The sequence below is a fragment of the Phoenix dactylifera genome, chromosome 11 (genome assembly GCF_051530095.1).
Source record: "Phoenix dactylifera cultivar Ajwa chromosome 11, Ajwa_hap1_PhDact_Kaust_v1.1, whole genome shotgun sequence".
Classification (NCBI taxonomy): Eukaryota; Viridiplantae; Streptophyta; class Magnoliopsida; order Arecales; family Arecaceae; genus Phoenix; species Phoenix dactylifera.
This window is the reverse complement of record NC_143200.1, coordinates 28489577-28509347: the sequence shown is the minus strand read 5'-3', so window position 1 is coordinate 28509347 and position 19771 is coordinate 28489577. Positions and strand designations below refer to the sequence as shown.

Sequence of the window (19771 nt, the reverse complement as noted above, 5' to 3'; positions counted from 1 at the left end):
GCTCCATGATACTTATCTTTCTCTCATTCTTATTATAGATTTTAAAGGTAAGCAGTCATCAAACAAACAATATTTCTTCTCTCTTTATGATGCTTATCTCCTTGTCATAATTCTAAATGGCAGCCTTATAACCATTATAATGATTTCGGCCATCGCTCACATTTAGTTATTGTGGTAAATAATGTGAAAAAAAATATGACAGATATTATTTTCCATTATTTCCTGTTACTTGGAGTGCTATAATATTAACAATGACCATTATTTTTATTTATACTTTCCTTTGGATAACATAATATTTTTAAATTTATATTTTCTCTCAAAAGCCCCTCCAAAAATGATTATAAGGCCCGAAAATACATTATTTTATCTAATAAGAATCAAGAAAAAAGATAACGCAGTTATTTTTCCATTTCATCGTGACGCCACTATGATAGCTATTATTTTTGTGATTTTTAATATTAAATATGAGAATTTGTTTTTAGATAAATAATGGTAATGATCAAAATATTCTTAGTTAATCTTTTTTTTTGAGGTGAAGATTCTTGGATAATCCGCAGTGTTTGCAAGCGCATGCATAAATATAACATTGCTATTTTGCTGCATCAACACCCTCGACGGCCAAGTAAAACTTCAGTGTTCGTATGTTTTTGTAGCAAAGGAAACGCTTCTTAACCTCCCACCCGAAGGGATTCTGCACAGGGCAAAAGTTTAGGATAAAGAAAAAGAGAACGGCGAAGTTCAAGAATAAAGGAAAAGTTTAGGGATGAAGGCCACCTTCCACCCCTCCCGCTGCCCTACCTTTTCCTCCTGCCCGTTTGCCATTCTCCTTTGCGGCATCCATGAGGTTAAAAGGACAATTGTTTCAGCAAAAAAAAAAAAAAAAGGGACAATTGTGCCCAAAAAATAATAAAAATAAAAATAAAATTACATACATACCCTGCAAATATTAAAATTTACGTGAATATCCTTCCATAATATATATATATATATATATATATATATATATATATATATATATATATATATATATATATATATATATATATATATATATATATGTTGCTGGAAATTGGACCCGGGGGCGGCCGCGAACCGAGGAGGAGGAGCTCCGGCAAACATTGGCGGGCGGCGATCCGTCGGCGAGCGGCGTCCTCCGTGGGGGGCCTACAAAAAGCCGGTGGCCGGGGTTTCCGGCGCCGGCCCTCCGATGCTTAAGTCAGAGGGAGGCTTAATTTTGGAGAAGGAGAGGGACTGTATTTCCAAGTCCGAAGCCTCCCTTGGGAGGAAGAAGCCTCCTCTTTTTGGAGGGAGAAGCTCTCCTTTTATAGGGAGAGTGGCAGGGTTACCTGTGATGTGACTGGACGAATTAATGGGTTACCGTCACGATTGGACGTGGGCGTGTGAAGTAATGAGTTGCCGTGGATGGCCCGTTTCCATCATGGGAGGAGATGGCGTGTAGCCAGAGCTTGCTTGTGGCGCGCAGTGCAGTACATTCTTGGGAATGGTGAGGCGTTGACAGTCGTAGCAGGGTATGGTTCCTGATTAATATGTCGTGGCGTGGCCGGCAAGTAAAGCATGGTGCGGTGAGGCTGCTGCAGGGGATGGCCGCAGCATATAGACGACGAGGTCGGCCTTCTGAGGTCAGCTCAGCCTTTTGGTCTCGGCCTTCTGTGCTCGGCCTGCTGTGCTCGGCCTTCTGAGCTCGGCAGCCTTCTGGTTCGGCCTTCTGTGCTCGGCAACATGGATGAGCTCGGCTTGCATGAGCTCGGCTCGGCCTTCTGAGCTCGGCTCGGCCTGCTGTGCTCGGCCTTCTGGCCTTAGTCTTCTGAGCTCGGCTCGGCCTATGAGCTCGGCCTGCATGGTGAGCTCGGCTGCCTTCTGAGCTCGGCCTGCATGATGAGCTCGGCCTGCATGGTGAGCTCAGGCTTGTTGTCAGATTTGGCGCGCTTTAATTGTACGTGTGGGGTGGTCTATTTTTTCCCCCAACACTACCCCCCGACTTCCGAGTTCGAGCTGCTTTTTGGCTCGGACGAAGGAAGTAGTCCAGTCGTCGATCATCCTGTAATATAGCCAAATGTATATGGAGATGTGCGTGCCAAGTAGGGTATACCTCTCATGCAGTTGGAGTCAAGTGCTTCAGGTCGACTCAGCAGCCTTCTTTGGCTTGTGGTCGACTCAGCTCTCGAGAACGTCGAGACGACGCGACAGATCTTCCGCGTCGCACTTCTCCCAGCTGACAAGGTAAAAATTCAGGCCATGAGCCCTTTTTTTACTGTCGGAGTCGAGCGTCTCACGCCGAGGTCGGCAGCTTTGCTCCTCGACTAACTTTTGTGGATGCTCTTTTGTTCGGGGTCCGCTTTCTAAGGGACGCCGGCACAATAGGAGAAATAGTTGCCATTGGAGATCTGTGTGGGCGTTGTTTTGTTGTTATCCACGAACATTTTGGGGGTGCTTTGTTGTCAATCACGAACGTTTTGGGGGGGCGCGAAGGTACTACCCCGTCATTCCGAGGTCGAGGGAGCTCGGGCTCACTGTCGACTCGTCGGGGCATCTCGACCTTAGTCGAGGAGGCGCTACGGGGGGCCGCGAAGGTACTACCCCGTTGTTGGTGTTGAGCGCCACGGAGGGCCGCGAAGGTACTACCCCGTCTTTCCGAAGTGTCGAGGGGTCTGGGCACGCACTGTCGACACTCGAGGCATCTCGACCTTAGTCGAGGAGGCGCTACGGGGGCCGCGAAGGTACTACCCCGTTGTTGGTGTTGAGCGCCACGGAGGGCCGCGAAGGTACTACCCCGTCTTTCCGAAGTGTCGAGGGATCTGGGCACGCACTGTCGACACTCGAGGCATCTCGACTTTAGTCGAGGAGGCGCTACGGGGGGCCGCGAAGGTACTACCCCGTTGTTGGTGTTGAGCGCCACGGAGGGCCGCGAAGGTACTACCCCGTCTTCCCGAAGTGTCGAGGGGTCTGGGCACGCACTGTCGACACTCGGGGCATCTCGACCTTAGTCGAGGAGGCGCTACGGGGGGCCGCGAAGGTACTACCCCGTTGTTGGTGTTGAGCGCCACGGAGGGCCGCGAAGGTACTACCCCGTCTTCCCGAAGTGTCGAGGGGTCTGGGCACGCACTGTCGACACTCGGGGCATCCCGAACTTAGTCGGGGCATCATTGGAGATACATACAGGAGATGGATTCCGTTGGCGATTGTGCGCCCTTATTCGGAGCGGGGCGACGTTGGAGATAGGGATACCCGTAGGTCATTTTTTGGATTCTCCGACCTGAAAATAGATGAAATATTGAAATTATTTGAAGCCAAAGTGGCATCCTGTACCTTTTGGAGATATTTTGATGGCTCTCGAGCTTCGAAGTCCCTCAGGACTTGGCTCAGCACCGGCCTTCTTTGGCTCGATTTTCTGGGAGGGGTGTTCTGCGCTCGGGCTTCTGAGCTCGGGCTTATGAGCTCGGCAGCCTTCTGGTCTCGGCCTTCTGAGCTCGGCCTGCATGAGCTCGGCCTGGATGAGACTGCTGCAGGTCGTGGCTGCAGCATGTGGATGACAAGCTCGGCCTTCTGAGCTCGGCTCGGCCTGCATGAGCTCGGTTTTCGGAGCTCGGCAGCATAGATGAGCTTGGCAGCCTTCTGAGCTCGGCTTGCATGATGAGCTCGGCTCAGTCTTCTGAGCTCGGCTTGGCTCTCTGTGCACGGCCGGGGCTTCGGTGATGGCGACGCTCTGAAGGAGAGCAACGTCCCGAGCGCCGTCGTAAGGACTTACACCCATGAGGAGGGAGTACATAACTATCCTTCTCCAGACCTCAGTTTTTATTTCTCTTTCCCTCCAACTCGTTGATGTGAGACTTGGGCTACTACTTCTCACTAGTTGCCCCCACGTACGTCGTTGTAGCGGGAGCCATGCCTGATTCGAGATGGCTCGGGAGAAAGTTTCTTCCTCTGCTTAACATGAACCCGTGGAGGCGGCACAGGAGGAGCCTCCACTTGTTGCAGGCTTTGGGCTGCAATGGCTAGCGCTTGGACTTGCTGCACTAGCGCGTCGAAGTGCTCGGGTTGGACTTGTGGAGCTTGATCTGCCGGAGGTCTTGGTGGTGGATTCTGGACTGAGCGCCCGGGGCTTGGAGCATGATGCCGGGAGGTATCAGAGACTCCTCTGCTCCTTAGTTTCATGGCCACAACTCGGGCCCTTCCTCTAGCGCCAACTGTTGCTGGAAATTGGACCCGGAGGCGGCCGCGAACCGAGGAGGAGGAGCTCCGGCGAACATTGGTGGGCGGCGATCCGTCGGCGAGCGGCGTCCTCCGTGGGGGGCGGTTGCTGGAAATTGGACCCGGGGGCGGCCGCGAACCGAGGAGGAGGCGGGTGGTGATCCGTCGGCGAGCGGCGTCCTCCGTGGGGGGCCAGCAAAAAGCCGGTGGCCGGGGTTTCCGGCGCCGGCCCTCCGATGCTTAAGTCAGAGGGGGGCTTAATTTTGGAGAAGGAGAGGGACTGTATTTCCAAGTCCGAAGCCTCCCTTGGGAGGAAGAAGCCTCCTCTTTTTAGAGGGAGAAGCTCCCCTTTTATAGGTAGAGTGGCAGGGTTACCTGTGATGTGACTGGACGAATTAATGGGTTACCGTCACGATTGGACGTGGGCGTGTGAAGTAATGAGTTGCCGTGGATGGCCCGTTTCCATCATGGGAGGAGATGGCGTGTAGCCAGAGCTTGCTTGTGGCGCGCAGTGCAGTACATTCTTGGGAATGGTGAGGCGTTGACAGTCGTAGCAGGGAATGGTTCCTGATTAATATGTCGTGGCGTGGCCGGCAAGTAAAGCATGGTGCGGTGAGGCTGCTGCAGAGGATGGCCGCAGCATATAGACGACGAGGTCGGCCTTCTGAGGTCAGCTCAGCCTTTTGGTCTTGGCCTGCTGTGCTCGGCCTTCTGAGCTCGACAGCCTTCTGTGCTCGGCAGCCTTCTGGTTCGGCCTTCTGTGCTCGGCAACATGGATGAGCTCGGCTTGCATGACCTCGGCTTGCATGACCTCGGCTCGGCCTTCTGAGCTCGGCTCGGCCTGCTGTGCTTGGCCTTCTGGCCTTAGTCTTCTGAGCTCGGCAGCCTGGATGAGCTCGGCAGCCTTCTGAGCTCGGCTCGGCCTATGAGCTCGGCCTGCATGGTGAGCTCGGCTGCCTTCTGAGCTCGGCTTGCATGATGAGCTCGGCCTGCATGGTGAGCTCAGGCTTGTTGTCAGATTTGGCGCGCTTTAATTGTACGTGTGGGGTGGTCTATTTTTTCCCCCAACAAAAATCTAAATTTATTTTTGTCTATTTCAACTTGTTTTAATATTCGGATTAATTTACTACTTGCTCCTTATCTATGTGTACGGAGAGTATAGGGTATGATTTGTAGAGGCCTCTCGTTGGCAAGGTTGGCGAGTTTGTCCCATGCCAAAGCAAAGCTCGTCATAAATGGGAAGACCACCTCGTCCATGGCCTTCGGGGTGGTGACAACGACTTAGAAAGATTGATGCATGGCTTAGATGGCCATGGCCGCAAAAGTACCTGGACTTGATAATGACGACTTTTTCACTTCTCTTTGCCGTCCCTTGTTTCATCAGCGATGGTTCCTTTCCGCCACTTTGATCCTGGGCTGGCTGGCGAGTTCCATATGAAGATGATCACAGTTTTGTTTTCTCTCTTTCTTTTTTTTTCAGTGAGATTGCTCATTCTGCCCATGGCCATGGAAAAGCCATGGCCGCACAAAGTGGAATCACTTTTTTTTCCCCCTCATCGCCTAGGGTCGAATATAGCTTTTAGCAGGGCATTTCTTTTCTTCTTTTTCTCTTTGCCATGAGTGTGTGAGCACACCGTAGCTTCAAAGTTAATTACATGGATGTCATATTTGCTATGGAGGGGAAAAAAGAGTATCAAAGAATCAAGGGCAATGACGTATTTGCAATGATATTTTTAATAAAAATTATGAAATAATGAATTTGTCATTAATAACAAATAATATTAAGTAATATTAAATGACTAATATAAATATTATTTACATATAAAAATTATATTATTTTTGGTAATTTTTATTTTATTCATAATATTATTTATTATTTATCGTTAAAAATATTAGCATTCTATATTTTTAATAATTGATACTATTTACATTTTTAACTAACGATAAATAATAATTTGACTACTATTTATTAATTATTAATTATACTTATTATATATAATAAAATATAATTTTTTCATTTCTTATGAATAATTAGCGCTATCAATATGACTTCTGAAAAAAATACATCCTTGATGCAAACTAGATGATTCAGATGTTTTCTCGTTTTTCCAAAAAAGTTTACTAGTATTTCACAGAATACCATCATCGTCTTGCATTGCAGCAAATTCTTGTGATAATTCTAACGTTCTAAACCAGTAAGCATTTTGTTTTGCTTCCCTATAAAATTTTATTTTATGTATGTAGTTCTAATTCTTTCTGCTAATAGAGAACTTATATTACAGCGGGAACCTTTTTGTCATTCCTGTCGTTGTAGTATAGTGGTGAGTATTCCCGCCTGTCACGCGGGTGACCCGGGTTCGATCCCCGGCAACGGCGCAATTTTTATGATATTTTGAAATTTATATAAATTGCCTCCTCCTCCCACTTCCTTTTTTTTTTTTTTTTCTTTCTTTATTTATTTATTTATGGTCGAAAAATATAGAAAAAGAATCCCTTTCTATGCAAACAGGCAAAAGACCCCCACAACACAGGGGAGATAAAAAATAAAATTATAAAATATTACAAAAATATGGGAACATTAAGCCAATTTATTAAAAATATAATAAATAAATATTATTAAAATGAAACATATTAAATATTTTAGATAAAATATTGAAATGTGGTGGCTGGCCGTTTGGTTATACCCATTTTTTTACTTATGGAGAACCCATTGTCTCCACTTGAAGCTGCTCCCTCATATAATTATGGCATTGTGCCATCTCCTAGTTGGGATTGAAGAGTGATTTCCCAAGCCAACTGGAATCCATGCTTATAACATGTTATAATGCTTTTCAGCATAAGGATTTATTCCTATAGGGTATACATACACATACGTACATACATACATACATATATTTAATATATATATATATATTAAAAAATAAATATATATTGGAAAAACTATATTTACTTAAAAGTGGGAGTGAATGTTTGTTTGAATAGATAGTCAATTAAAAAGAGTTGGGCCACAACGCGGCATGCTCAATTTTTCTACAATTTTTTAGAATTTTTTTGTAAAATCTAAAGCAGTAGAGTTTTCTTCCTCCTATTTGTTTACTATGTATTAACAAAATACCCTTGCACTATGGAGAAAATTCTAATAAAGGCTTCAAACACTTAACTTATTGTTTTTTGCTATAGCTATTACTTGAGATTGAGTGAATGATGGCATAATTATAAAATTCTTTGATAATTTATATGAAAAATATAAAATAAGAAACATAAAGATATATTGACAAACAAGAGATATACAAATAAGAACAATGTACAAATATGTCAATAAATATTTAATAAAATAAGAAAATATGTAAATATATTGACAATTGAGAGATATACAAAAAGGAGAAAATATATATTAATATATCAACAAATAAAAAATATTACTTGATTTGGAGGCAAAGTTGTGACAAAGCTACTATTTGGCTACTACTATGATTACTATAGATATACAAATAAGAACAATGTATGAATATGTCAATAAATATTTAATAAAATAAGAAAACATGTAAATATATTGACAACTGATAGATATACAACATGAAAAAAATATATAAATATATCAGCAAATAAAAATTATCACTTGATTTGGAGGCAAAGATGTAGGAAAGCTACTATCTGCTACTACTATGAGTACTATAGGTAAGCTACTAATGTTAGGGACGGGTCATGTTTGGCAACTTCTTCGAAATGTTAGGGATGGAATCCGAGTAATGCGATGGCAGTGTCTGACTCCACTCACATTTAGATCGAATGACAACCACCCCATCCTTCTCTTCGATGACTTGCGCCATCCATGTCATTTTTCTCTACTCCTCCACTGCCTTCTCCTTCTCTAACTCCTCGTTGAACAACTAGTTGGAGATTTGCTGCGCTACATTTAAAAGCAAGTCTTAGTATAACTCAAGTAAAATGAAGAAAATAAAGAAGAGAAAAAAATTTAAGAAGGACTAACATTTTTTTCTTAATATTTTTAGAAGCAAAATTCCATCAATGCATCTAAAAATAATTCCTCGTATGTGGGAGGAAATCTATGCGCATATGAGATTAAATAATTCACACTCTTCACACTCGGCATGGGAGAAAATACTTAACCTGGCGTTTTCCTCCATCACTGTCGCCCTTTTCCAGACTCCACAATAAATTGCCCCATTTTATTGGAATACATAACTTTCTTGAAAATAATTTTTAGTTGGAAAGCAAACTATTATGAATAGTCGAATCAGTCTGAAATTCTGAAATTCAAATTTTAATGAAATATTTGTGGCCCTTTATGATATAGTATGGTTATTTTTTTTTAGATTTTTCTGGGATTTAGAAGGGTTAGAGCTTTTTCTCTCCTAGCAATTCTGTTTGCACAATGCACATATAAGAATTTTTGTGATAATTTTTTTTATTTTAAGAATACTATACATTAATCTATATTTTTAATTCATGAATCTCTTTGACTATAGAAGTTTATTTCTAATTAAAATGAGTTTAGATGAGAGAAACTTCCACTTAAAGGAGGTAAATTATAAAATTTTTACTCTAGTAGAAAAGACATGTGTCTTTTTCTTCTGTGGTGGAATTAGGGAAATAGGATAAAAATTAATTTAAAAGGTACAGTTAATTTAAAATTCATGATATGAGATGTTCAATTTTTTAGAATTTTTTCTGAATTTTGGAGGGGTAAATTTTTTGTCCCCTTATCATTTAATATGTATAGAAATAGAAAAGATAATGTTTATTAAAAAAAATAAATGAGAAATGAAGTTAAAGAAAGAAGTGCATCTATAAATGGCATGGGTTTATTGAGCAAATACCGATGAAATAGATTAAAAATTCGAAATACATAAATTATGAGTGCCTGCCAAATGTTCTTTGTTGAACCAATTAATCATGTGCATCCTTGATACGATATTTTAATACATGGTGACTTACAAGCAATTATATTGTTTTTTTTTTTTAGTATAACAGTTGCTCATATTATTTTTCATATCATTCTAGTATAAGGATTATTAACATAGACTCATTAGTAAGAGTCTAGATCTTCCCTCTACTTTATGTTTCCTCCAAAGCTGGTCCACTCAAATCACCTAGCATTTATAAGGTCGTTTCCTTGTGACTAAAGATAAACATGAATCGGAGAGGATGCGGACTCCACTGAAAAATATATCAGGGAATAAAGAAGAAAAAAAAGTGAAGACAAAGGTTCAATGTCCATAGTCATCAGATACGAGGTTCCGTTTGACAAAGTAGCGTTTGGATAGACGCAAAGATTTCTTTATAAACAATGGAGGATTCCCGTAGTGTTTCCTTATAAACAAATGGAGGATTCCCGTAGTGTGCTGCCCCTATCCTTAACGAGAGATAGAGACAAGAAGCTCCACTTTTTGGGGCGCCATGGAAGTAAAGGCATCTAGCTCTCCTCCGCGCGGGGTTCAAATGGATACATTAATTATTATTGCAGGACCAACCCATGGCTATTCAGAAGGCACCGATATAGAACTAAATATAATACAGGTTCGCATAAGTCCTCATATACCCTTTTCGTTTAAACTTTAATGTCCTCGTCCGGTTAAAGATCCAAATCTATTTTCTAATCTACATAAAAAAAAATAATGGGCAATCTTGGTTTGCGTGACATAAAGTTTTTTTATTAAAACAACCTATTGGAATCAGCACCAGAGTGCACGAATCAATAAATTTCTGCCACATGCTCTATAATTGCAAGAATTTCTGACTTCAAAGGATCTACGTCAAACCTAGGCATCTTGGCATTTGTTTATTTTTGCTTTAAATATTTTCATAAAAATTCTGACCTACTCTAGCTATCAAACTTGTCATGAAGTGGAAATACTAGTAGTTTTGAATAAAGATCTGGGATAAAAACTATTTGCATGGATAAGGCAGCACAAGAGCCATCTCAAACCAAATCCAACGGACCAATTTGAGTCCTGTATGTTGAAGTTAACTAAAGCGATCAAATAATTCTAATATGGGATGCAGTGTAGCTAGCAAACTAGCACATTAGGAATTCATCAACTCCTCGGAGGATCAGGATCGAGCTAACCCAACTTCTACCATTACCTCCCTATGTATGTGTTTGTAGTGAGAGATTGAGTGCACATCATCCATGTACCACAAGAATAAATAAATTAAGTAGATAAAAAAATGCTATTCCAAAAAGGGTTTGGTGACAATTCATTCCTCGAAACCGGGTTTTTATAAATCATTCATTAATTTGCAACTGTAATCAGGTGGAAAAAAAAAAGCTGTTGGATTATGCATGCAATGGAGAGAAGGAAGGGTGTTATGTGTGATATTGCGCCATAATTCTTAAATCCTAAAAGTCTTTAGCACTACTATCTTGTAGATGGAACTTTGTACCTAATACCTTTTCCTTTGAAGCTGCCGCTTCATAGATAGCAGAAAGTAAATGAGCCTAATCCTTATAATTTTTTCGAGGGATATGTTTTCAAGGACTGCAATGTCCACTGTTGGATCGTATAATGATTACTTCGAGATCAATGCAGGTGGATGAATGACACGGTTCCAAGCACTTTGAGATATGTACAAAATGCGATCAAATGGTCGATATTGTGAAAGAAGATCAATTATTCTTTCATGCGAAATAGACACCACAAACTCTCAAGTGTATTGATGAGTGGTGGAAACAACCTGCTCTAATAAATTTCGACATGCCAGTTGATGGCAAGTGGATTTTGTTAGCTCAGGTTTGTTTAATAGACCACTAGAAGATCAAATTTAACTGATTACTAGACGAAATCGCTCATGATGTACAGATCTTTATAAAGTAATATGAGGAAATTAATCGCTGCTTTATTTAAAAGAGATGGAATACAAGTTGTAGCATGCGAGGCAAGTAGAATAACGACCTTGCAACAGCTATGCTTAACCTCTTCAAACTAAGGAGAGAGGAATTGGGTATGGACGAGAATAAAATTCGAGCGTAGCGATGAAGACTAAGGAAAGCCTTGGCGACGAAGTTCTGCCACCAGTTTTAAAGTAACGTAGGCGGAGAATCGGATTCCTGAGGTGACGCGGCTGACGCCTTCCACCGCACGCGTTCCGCCTTTGTTTGATTGTTTCCTGCGAGTTGAGCGGCGTCACTTCCCCGGTGCTCTTACCGCACCCCAAATCTGATGATTCCGAGGCCCAGCTCTTTTACGTCTTCCCTCCCTCCTGTTCGCATCCACTCAACTGATCTCCGGCTGGGATCTCTTGTTCTCTTCCTCCAAAAGGCCTATGCGAAATTTAATAAAATTAGACTAAATTTTCTATGAAAAATCGATCTATTAATCTTGTTCGGCAGACTCATCATAATCTTAGCCTAAATCTTATTTATAAGCTCGGTGGACTGCATGAAGAAAGAAAAAAAACCATGAAAGCTCTTTTTTTTTTCCTTCTATAAAATTTGGGCGAGGAGGCATATGTTTATGCAGGCTCTATCTAAATAGACGGCCTACTCTATGGATCAAATATAAAATTCAATTTAATTCTATTGGATTTTCCACAAAGACCTTTTAGGTTGCATGGAAGTCCGGAGATAGCTATCTGCCTATCTCTTAGATCCTCATCTCATTTATCTTTATTTTTTATTATTTTTTTTATTTTTATTCTCTCTCCAGTACTTTAATGAGGTTTGAATCAGGTCATCTAAGGACAACATATAAAATTTTCATCCATATCACAACCAGCGCTAGTCCAGGTCAAGATTTTTCGGTCTATATCCACTTACAAATCATTTTGCATCACCTATTTGGCCTTGGTCCAACCAATTATACAAAACAACCCCCAATATATCTAGTCTAGCCTATCAAATCGAATTTCTTATAATTTTTACAAAATGATTTAAACAACTAGTAGTAAAAAACAACCACTCAAAAGATTATCATTCAAAATTATGACTCAACCTAACTTAAATTGTTTTGCTTGAAGTAGAATCTTAGTCTTATAGATCGAATCGGGTCAAAGTTTTGGCCCATATCTAATCCTTACTGAAAAAATTCTTGACTCAAACGTGATCAAATAGAGTCGACGTGGGTTAGATTTTCAAAATTAGGTTGATTCTTGCAGCTCTAGATACATTGGATTTGCTAATTAAAAAACTACAGTTATATTTTGTTTTATCTGGTTCATGTTATTTAAAATCACAGCCATGAAAAACCAATGTTTGATTTCCTTTTTTTCTCATTTGCATAAAAAACAGAATAGAAGAAGACTTTATTCCATATAAAGTTATTCCAGACATCATTTGATTCCTGAGTAGGACAGAATCAAGGCCTGAAAAAAGTTCTATGCATGCTAAATAGTTTTCATATCGGATATAAGCAGGGAATGGTGATGCTACTTCAACTTGCTCCTGGCATGACTGTTAAAAAAGATAAATTAATATAAAACCATCATTTATGCATATTTTTTTAATAGACAAAAACCATCCTCAATCAAAATTATTGCAATAAGAATAGCAAAAATAAAAAATAAAAATAAGTCATGGTGTACAACTATTTCTATTTTACCTTTTTTATTCTTGGACATGAGGCAGCCTTCATGAATTCATCAGAACGGATATATTTTCTTTATTTATGCTCTCTTAAACTTGTCTCTGCTGAGCAATAACAGGATTTATTCCTACTTTATTTTCAATTAAATGCTCTTTTAACTAAAAATACCATGGTAACAAATATGGTTACAAACAATTCTCACAACTAAACATGCGGTCATTCTGGAGGGAGACTCAGTGAAGATAGTATAGTGGATTCTACATGTGAGACTATTCGCTTCTAAAAGAGGTCAGACGGTTACTGGGGAAGTGTGCTGTTTTTAGATTGGCAATGTGTTCCGAAAAACGAACAGAACTGCTAACTGGATCGCCTTCTTTGCTGCTAATCATTAAGAAAAGATTCTTTGGACCTGCTATGTACCTATCCCTCCACTACTGTAAAGTATTTTATCTTTTGACTCTGCAGGGAATGCTCATGTGAGATTAGTATGAGCAGCTGGTTTATCAAAAAAAAAAAAAAAAACTAAACATGCAGTCTTTTTAATTAATTCTTTCATGGTAGAATTAGTGGTTTTAGTCTTTTTCCACGCCCCAGGTGTTATTTTGGAGATGGAGAACCTTTGAGACGCTTATTGTCCTTTTCACCCGCAGAACATCTTTAATATCGTGTCTGGCTGACCTCTCATTTTCACATCCGACTTTCTACGGTTGAGAATTGCCGCAGCCCTCCACCATCCGTTCCGCCTCGGCTGTTCACTTTAACTCGAACCGCGGACCATCGTAACCATGGCATCCAATCGGGCGCAGCGAATCGGACCCGGAAACTACGCGAAAAAAAGAGCGGCTCGGGAATGTTCAGCCGCGTATACCTGTACGCCACGTTTTAAGAGTCCTCTACTTTCACGTTTAAAGTGTACGCGTCAGAATCTCAATGGAGAGGTAGCAGTCCGCTGGCCAGGGAATCTCAGCGGAGCCAAACCGCACCCGATTCGAAGTGTCACGAGGAAAAATCCGTTTGCTAGCTTCAGCGCAGCCGGAGTGAAACGCGTTTCCCACTACCCGTTTCCAGGAGTTTACCTTTTTGTTGGGAATCTTTGTCACTTGAGCCGTTTCCCTGGTGAGTTAGGAGGAAAGCGGGCTAACCGGAACGGAGGAGAGGCTATAAATATGGGGGTCACAGCTGGCCAAATTCGCTCCCCTACGGCTTCGCGTTCCTCCAGAGGCCGGTCTCTGTTTTAAATCCCCTCTTCTTTTTCGCCTCAGAGCTCTCTCGCATCGATCCCTTGCTAGGTTCTGACTTCTTCTGGTGCTCTCTCTTTCTCATCTTATTCTCTCTTCTCTCTGGGCTTCAGAGGTTGTTGGGGTCTTCGGGTTCTTCGCCGCCGCCTTCGAGCAGAGCCTTTTCCGATTGAACAGTATGTTTCTTCTCCTATTCTATGTTTTTTTGATTGTTTTTTTCCGTTTTTCTGATGAGATATGCTAGACGTATCGTGGATTATCGATTTTATATGGGTTTTTCCGGTGATAATCGCATATGATTTAGATCTTGTTTGGTTTTATACTTATCGTTCTTATTTTTGATTCTTTTTTCTTTTTTCTTTTTTTTTGTGTGTTTGAATAAGAACAAGAACTGCGTTTGTTCTTGGGTTTCGATATGATTGCAGATCTGTTCTTTGATGGGTGTTTGTGTCTCTTTTCTGTGCTTTGTGATGGACTTAGATGTTGAATCGACAGCCATTGTTGATGGATGCGATGATTTTTCCTTTCATTCTTCAGGACGGTGAATATTGGGTTTCTTGTTGGTAGATTCTGATGGTTTTTTTTGCTAACTTTGTTTTTTTAACTGTTCATGGTTTTGTGATATATCTTTTTTTTCCCTTTGATGCATGTCTTTGTTTCTAGTTTTATTTTTCTTCAATTTTGTTTGATGGTAGATCTGGGTGTGGTGGTATACGGTCTTTATTCTTATTTGCTTCAACATATATCCGTGGGTATCGATTTGGTGTTCTCTCTGTGTTTCCTTGCTCTTACATCCTATGAATCCCTTCTTTTTTTCTTTTTTTGTTTTGTTTTTTGTTTTGTTTTTTTTTTTCTGTTTTATTTGTTTTTTGGGCAAGGCCTAATATTTATTCTTTTACGTTTTCCTTTATCTTCTGGTATTTTTCTTTTTTATGTTTTCATTTACACCGTAGGAAGGCCCCTGGTCTTCTGTTTCTATTTTTACTAATCTTGATTCTTATCTGCTTCAATATATGTTCTGTAAATTTCCATGTTCTATATGTTTTTCTCTAGCTTTGTTAATGTTTGATAGTTTTGATTCTGTTCCTCCTGTTGCTTTCTTTTTTTCCTCCTCTGTTGCTTCTATTCTTAGAAACATGATCTGGGCTACATGTATTCTGTTTCCTGTATGATTCTGTGACCCATGCTTATTTAATTTTATTTCTTTATTTTCGTGTTTATATCAACAGATATGTGTTGCTAAAATATTTTTTTTGCAATCGTTTCCTGCTTAGCGTTTGCTAGAATTAGATCTTCTGCCATTCTTCCCTTCTGAAAAGAATAAAACTGAAATCGGTGAAACTAACCTGTTTTTTCTGGTGTCACAGGAGGTGTGGATGTTTTAATGGAGTCCAAAGGTGGCAAGAAGAAGTCTAGCAGTAGTAGTAGTTCATTACAATACGAAGTTCCCCTTGGCTACAGCATTGAAGACGTTCGACCACACGGTGGAATCAAGAAGTTCCAATCTGCTGCATACTCCAACGTAAGCAGAAGAGAACTCATTTTTTTCCATCTGTTATCTTTTTTGTGTGTACTAGCTACTAATATGTTGTCATATTGATCTGTTGCAGTGCGTGAGAAAGCCATCTTGATATCCCTACTGATGACCTCTTTCATAGAGTAGGATTTCCCAAATTTTTAGTTTGATTTCTGCTTTAAACCAACTTCTCTGGCTAGCTGCTTTTCTGATAAGCAAACCTCACTCTCAATCTCCCTTCTCATCGCACTCTCTTCTCCTTCATCGACCACTCATATTCTCATACTTCATTCTGATTCGATGGCACATTTGTTGGTTGATTCACCAAACCCTTCTTTGGTCTCACCAATTGGGTTTGAGGGATATGAGAAACGCCTTGAGATCACTTTCTCTGAGGCGCCTGTCTTTGCAGATCCCCAAGGCCGAGGCCTACGTGCCCTCTCACGGGCCCAGATTGACTCAATTCTAGAACTGGCACAATGCACTATCGTGTCTCAGCTCTCAAACAAGGACTTTGATTCTTATGTCCTCTCGGAATCGAGTCTCTTTGTGTACCCGTATAAGATAATCCTGAAGACCTGTGGGACTACGAAGCTCCTTCTGTCCATTCCCAGAATCCTGGAGCTTGCCAAGGAGCTTTTGCTTTCTTCTCTGTCTGCAAAGTACTCTCGTGGAACCTTCATCTTCCCTGGTGCCCAGCCATCTCCCCACCGCAGCTTCTCGGAGGAGGTTTCCATCCTTAATCAGTTCTTTGGTGGCCTCAAGTCCGGTGGTAATGCTTATGTGATAGGTGATCCAACAGCGCCCAACCGTAACTGGCACATATATTATGCCACTCAGAAGCCTGAGCCACCTATGGTTACTCTTGAGATGTGCATGACTGGACTGAGCCCTAAGCGGGCATCAATCTTCTTCAAGAATTCAGCGGTTGGACATTCTTCTTCCTTTAAGGACATGACAATGCTCTCTGGGATTTCTGATATCATCCCCGAGATGGAGATATGCGACTTTGAATTCGATCCATGTGGGTACTCGATGAATGGGATCTGTGACGCTGCTCTCTCCACAATCCATGTGACCCCCGAGGAAGGTTTCAGCTATGCTAGTTATGAAGCCACAGGGTTCAACCCTGGCTCATTGGTATGCAGGGACTTGATCGAGAGGGTTCTCAGGTGCTTTGGCCCCTTGGAGTTCTCTGTCGCAGTTACTATCTTTGGTGGGCGTCGGCTAGCAGGCACGTGGGCGAAGAAGGCGGAAATAGATGGCTATGCCTGTAATGATCTGGTCGAGCAGGAGCTGCCGGGTGATGGTCTGTTGATGTATCAGAACTTTGCTGCTTCTGCTGTTACTGCTGTGTCGCCAAGATCCATCCTGCATTGCTGGGAAGGAGATGTTATGGAGAAAGCTGGCAATGATGAAAAGGCAGGATACAGCTGGGAAGGTGAGGAGGTGGTGGAGGAGAAAGATGGAAAAGATAAGAAGATGTTCTGAGAGGATGGTTATGGTAGTGAAAGCAAGTCTATTCGTATTTGCTTATCTTTTGGCTTAATTAGCGAAGCAGCCAGCCAGTCTATTAGTATTTGCTTATTATATATGGTATTCGAGTCTGTTCGTGGTATCTTACTTTCATTTGTTGGGGTCTGAATAAGAGCTCTGGGTGGCTTGCTGTGTCTGCCACAATGAGCAGTTTGTTTGGAATTTAAAGTCTTTGGTTTAGTGTTGTTTGATGTTGTACCATTTGAACCTTGATAAATTTATAGTGCTCGAATAAATCTTTGTGAGGTTGGTTATCTCTGGATTTCCATGCCACTTGTGTTAGCTGCCACTCTCATCCTTGTAGGAATATGATAACCTTCTTTATATTTCTGATGGTGGTGGTTGCATGGGAGGATCAGGTGAAACAATGATCGTGCTTGTGCTCTCTTATATTTTTGTGCTGGTGCTTGTGATGTGATTTGGACCTGATTGATCTTTTGATTGTTTGTTGGGACCTGCTATTCATTGGAAGTGTTCATGAAGAATGCTGCCGGTCTTTTTTTTCTTTCCAGGTGGTGCTCCTTTGAGTGTTTCTTCTATGTACCTTTTCTTGCTAGTTTTGGTTTAATTTTCATCAACTGATGTTTACCATGCTTCTTTGATTGCTGTGCTTTATTGGCTGGTTGATGTAAGCTGCAGGTTGTTGGAACATATTCTGTAGTTCTCGCAGAAGGCTGCTGTCAATGCTTCAGCTTTGGGTTCAGTTTAATGTGAATTGAACTCTATTTCCGTTTGGCTATGGAGCCACGCCCAAGGGAAACTCCTCTGCAATCCCATTCACCAGTTTCTTGCGGTATTAAGCTTCTGGTCTGGTACAAATGCTGTGAATTTTGAACCTAAGAAATGACAGGAAAATGCAATAATACTACGGCAAACACCTGGAAATCATGATGTAAACAACTTGTCAGTTTATGAATTTAAGCATCTTCTACGCAATTCTTCACCGTGTTTTCCCCAGAGAAGTTCATTTCCATTTCATCTGGAAAGCGAGCTGGCAAAGATGGAAGGGGAAGATCTGGGAAGGCTTGGAGCAGTCGACCATAAAGATATCTTTACTGGAGGGGGCTTTGACGACATCTGTTAGCGTGAATGGGGTGATATTTTGATGTCAGTAAAATGCCATTGTTTGTCTTTTTCTATGTTTCTATCTGTCACTTTGGTGGATTTTTTTAATGAAAGTTATCATTTTTTAATGTAACAAATTTGTTGTGATTCTGCAAAAGTTCGATGTAGGAGAACAAACAACGTGGTAAAGAAAAAAGACAAAGAAGATGACAGTACATGGATCTTAATTGTGAGTGGTGGATTTTATTGAACTAGAGCCAACTTGCCACTAATCACCCAACCTAGGGCTAATTTTGTCTTCTTGCCTTGTCCTCATTTTAAACTCTTCTTCGAGCCCAGAACCCTTGCCCCACTAGATAAAATCTATAGGTGGCAATCGGGTGGATCTGGTCAAAAATTTTGTAAATCTAAATTTGATCTATTTAATAAATAAGTAATCTAATTCGACTTACATAACTCGTTTATTAGATAGATTGTGCAAGATTAAACGAGTTAAATAGATTAAGTAGAATTTTTACGGATTAAATGGATATAAACAGATTAAAGTGGTTAGGTTAAACAGGACAGAAATGAGTTAAGTAGGTTTTAAATGGGTTAAATAGATTTTAAATGGATTAAATGGATCAGATCATCACCCAATCCAATTATTAGATAGGTCAAAATAGATTAAACAGATCGAAGGTCTAAATCCAAACCTGACCCATTTAATAGAAAAGTCTAGATAGGTTGAAGCCTTATCTAAATCCATTTATTTTAAATTTGAATCTACCTAAAGTGGATTAAGTCATAAATTATCATTCCCTAATATCATCGGGATACACATCTTGAAGAAGCCCTCAATCCTTTTTTTTTTTTCGGCTCTCTCCCACTTGCCAACATCAGGATAGGTTGAATCTTTTTTTTTTCTCGAGCAGTTCTTGTGAAAATTTGAAGAGAATTAGTTATATTTTCTAAACAAAGAACTTCCTATCATCCATTAATAAATCATAATCATAACCAACAAGTCTCGATAACTTTTTCTTTTGGATTTCTTTTTTCATTATTTATCCCTATTGAGACCGAATTCATTATTTATCCCTAAAAGCTAGCTCAGTGAGTTAAATGTTCTTTGTCCGGATTTACCAGATTTGATTATTAGAATGGATTGGTTCAAGAAGGCGCAGCTTGACAGTAGTTATTGCCTATGGACCTAGTTTGGGTGTTGCTTTAAGACTAAGGCTTAGAGTGCATATTTTGTTTCACATTATAATCTTTTCTTTGCTTGTATATCGTCTAGTTAAAAGTTTGAGCCTTTGTCCAATGCTTAAATATTATAATTGAATATATGCGCAGTGCATCCATCAGTGTCAATCTAAGGCCACCATTAGGGTCGACAGTCCAATTTGATTGCGTTTCAAGCATCTAGAAGCCTATAAAGTTGGGATCCTCGACTCAAGTTGGTCTCAGGAAAACCAGTGATTTCAGATGTAACTTAGAAACAACACAAATCGTGCAAAGATGACAGATTAGAAATTCTATGCATTTCGGAAGGGATGGTACCATACTTCAGGCTAGGTAATGCAGGACTAACATCTGATAGGAGAGGAAGGAATTGGAGACCTTGTTTTTGTTAAATTCTCTTATAGTCATTCACACACCTGCGTGATAAATTTCAGCTAAAT

At 40.8% G+C, this 19771-nt stretch overlaps 1 protein-coding gene and 1 non-coding gene across 2 annotated transcripts; both read left to right on the top strand.

Annotated features, from left to right (window-relative positions):
* The first annotated feature begins 6513 nt into the window (after positions 1-6513).
* On the top strand, positions 6514-6585 carry TRNAD-GUC (transfer RNA aspartic acid (anticodon GUC)). The gene has a single exon. It is a non-coding gene; the product is annotated as a tRNA-Asp (tRNA).
* Positions 6586-13878: 7293 nt separating this feature from the next.
* On the top strand, positions 13879-17299 carry LOC103710458 (S-adenosylmethionine decarboxylase proenzyme-like). Its single transcript, XM_008796166.6, has 3 exons — positions 13879-14169; positions 15361-15515; positions 15604-17299. Exon 3 carries the CDS (start codon positions 15810-15812, stop codon positions 16998-17000), a length of 1191 nt encoding a protein of 396 aa, XP_008794388.4. The 5' UTR covers positions 13879-14169; positions 15361-15515; positions 15604-15809; the 3' UTR covers positions 17001-17299.
* Positions 17300-19771: the final 2472 nt, after the last annotated feature.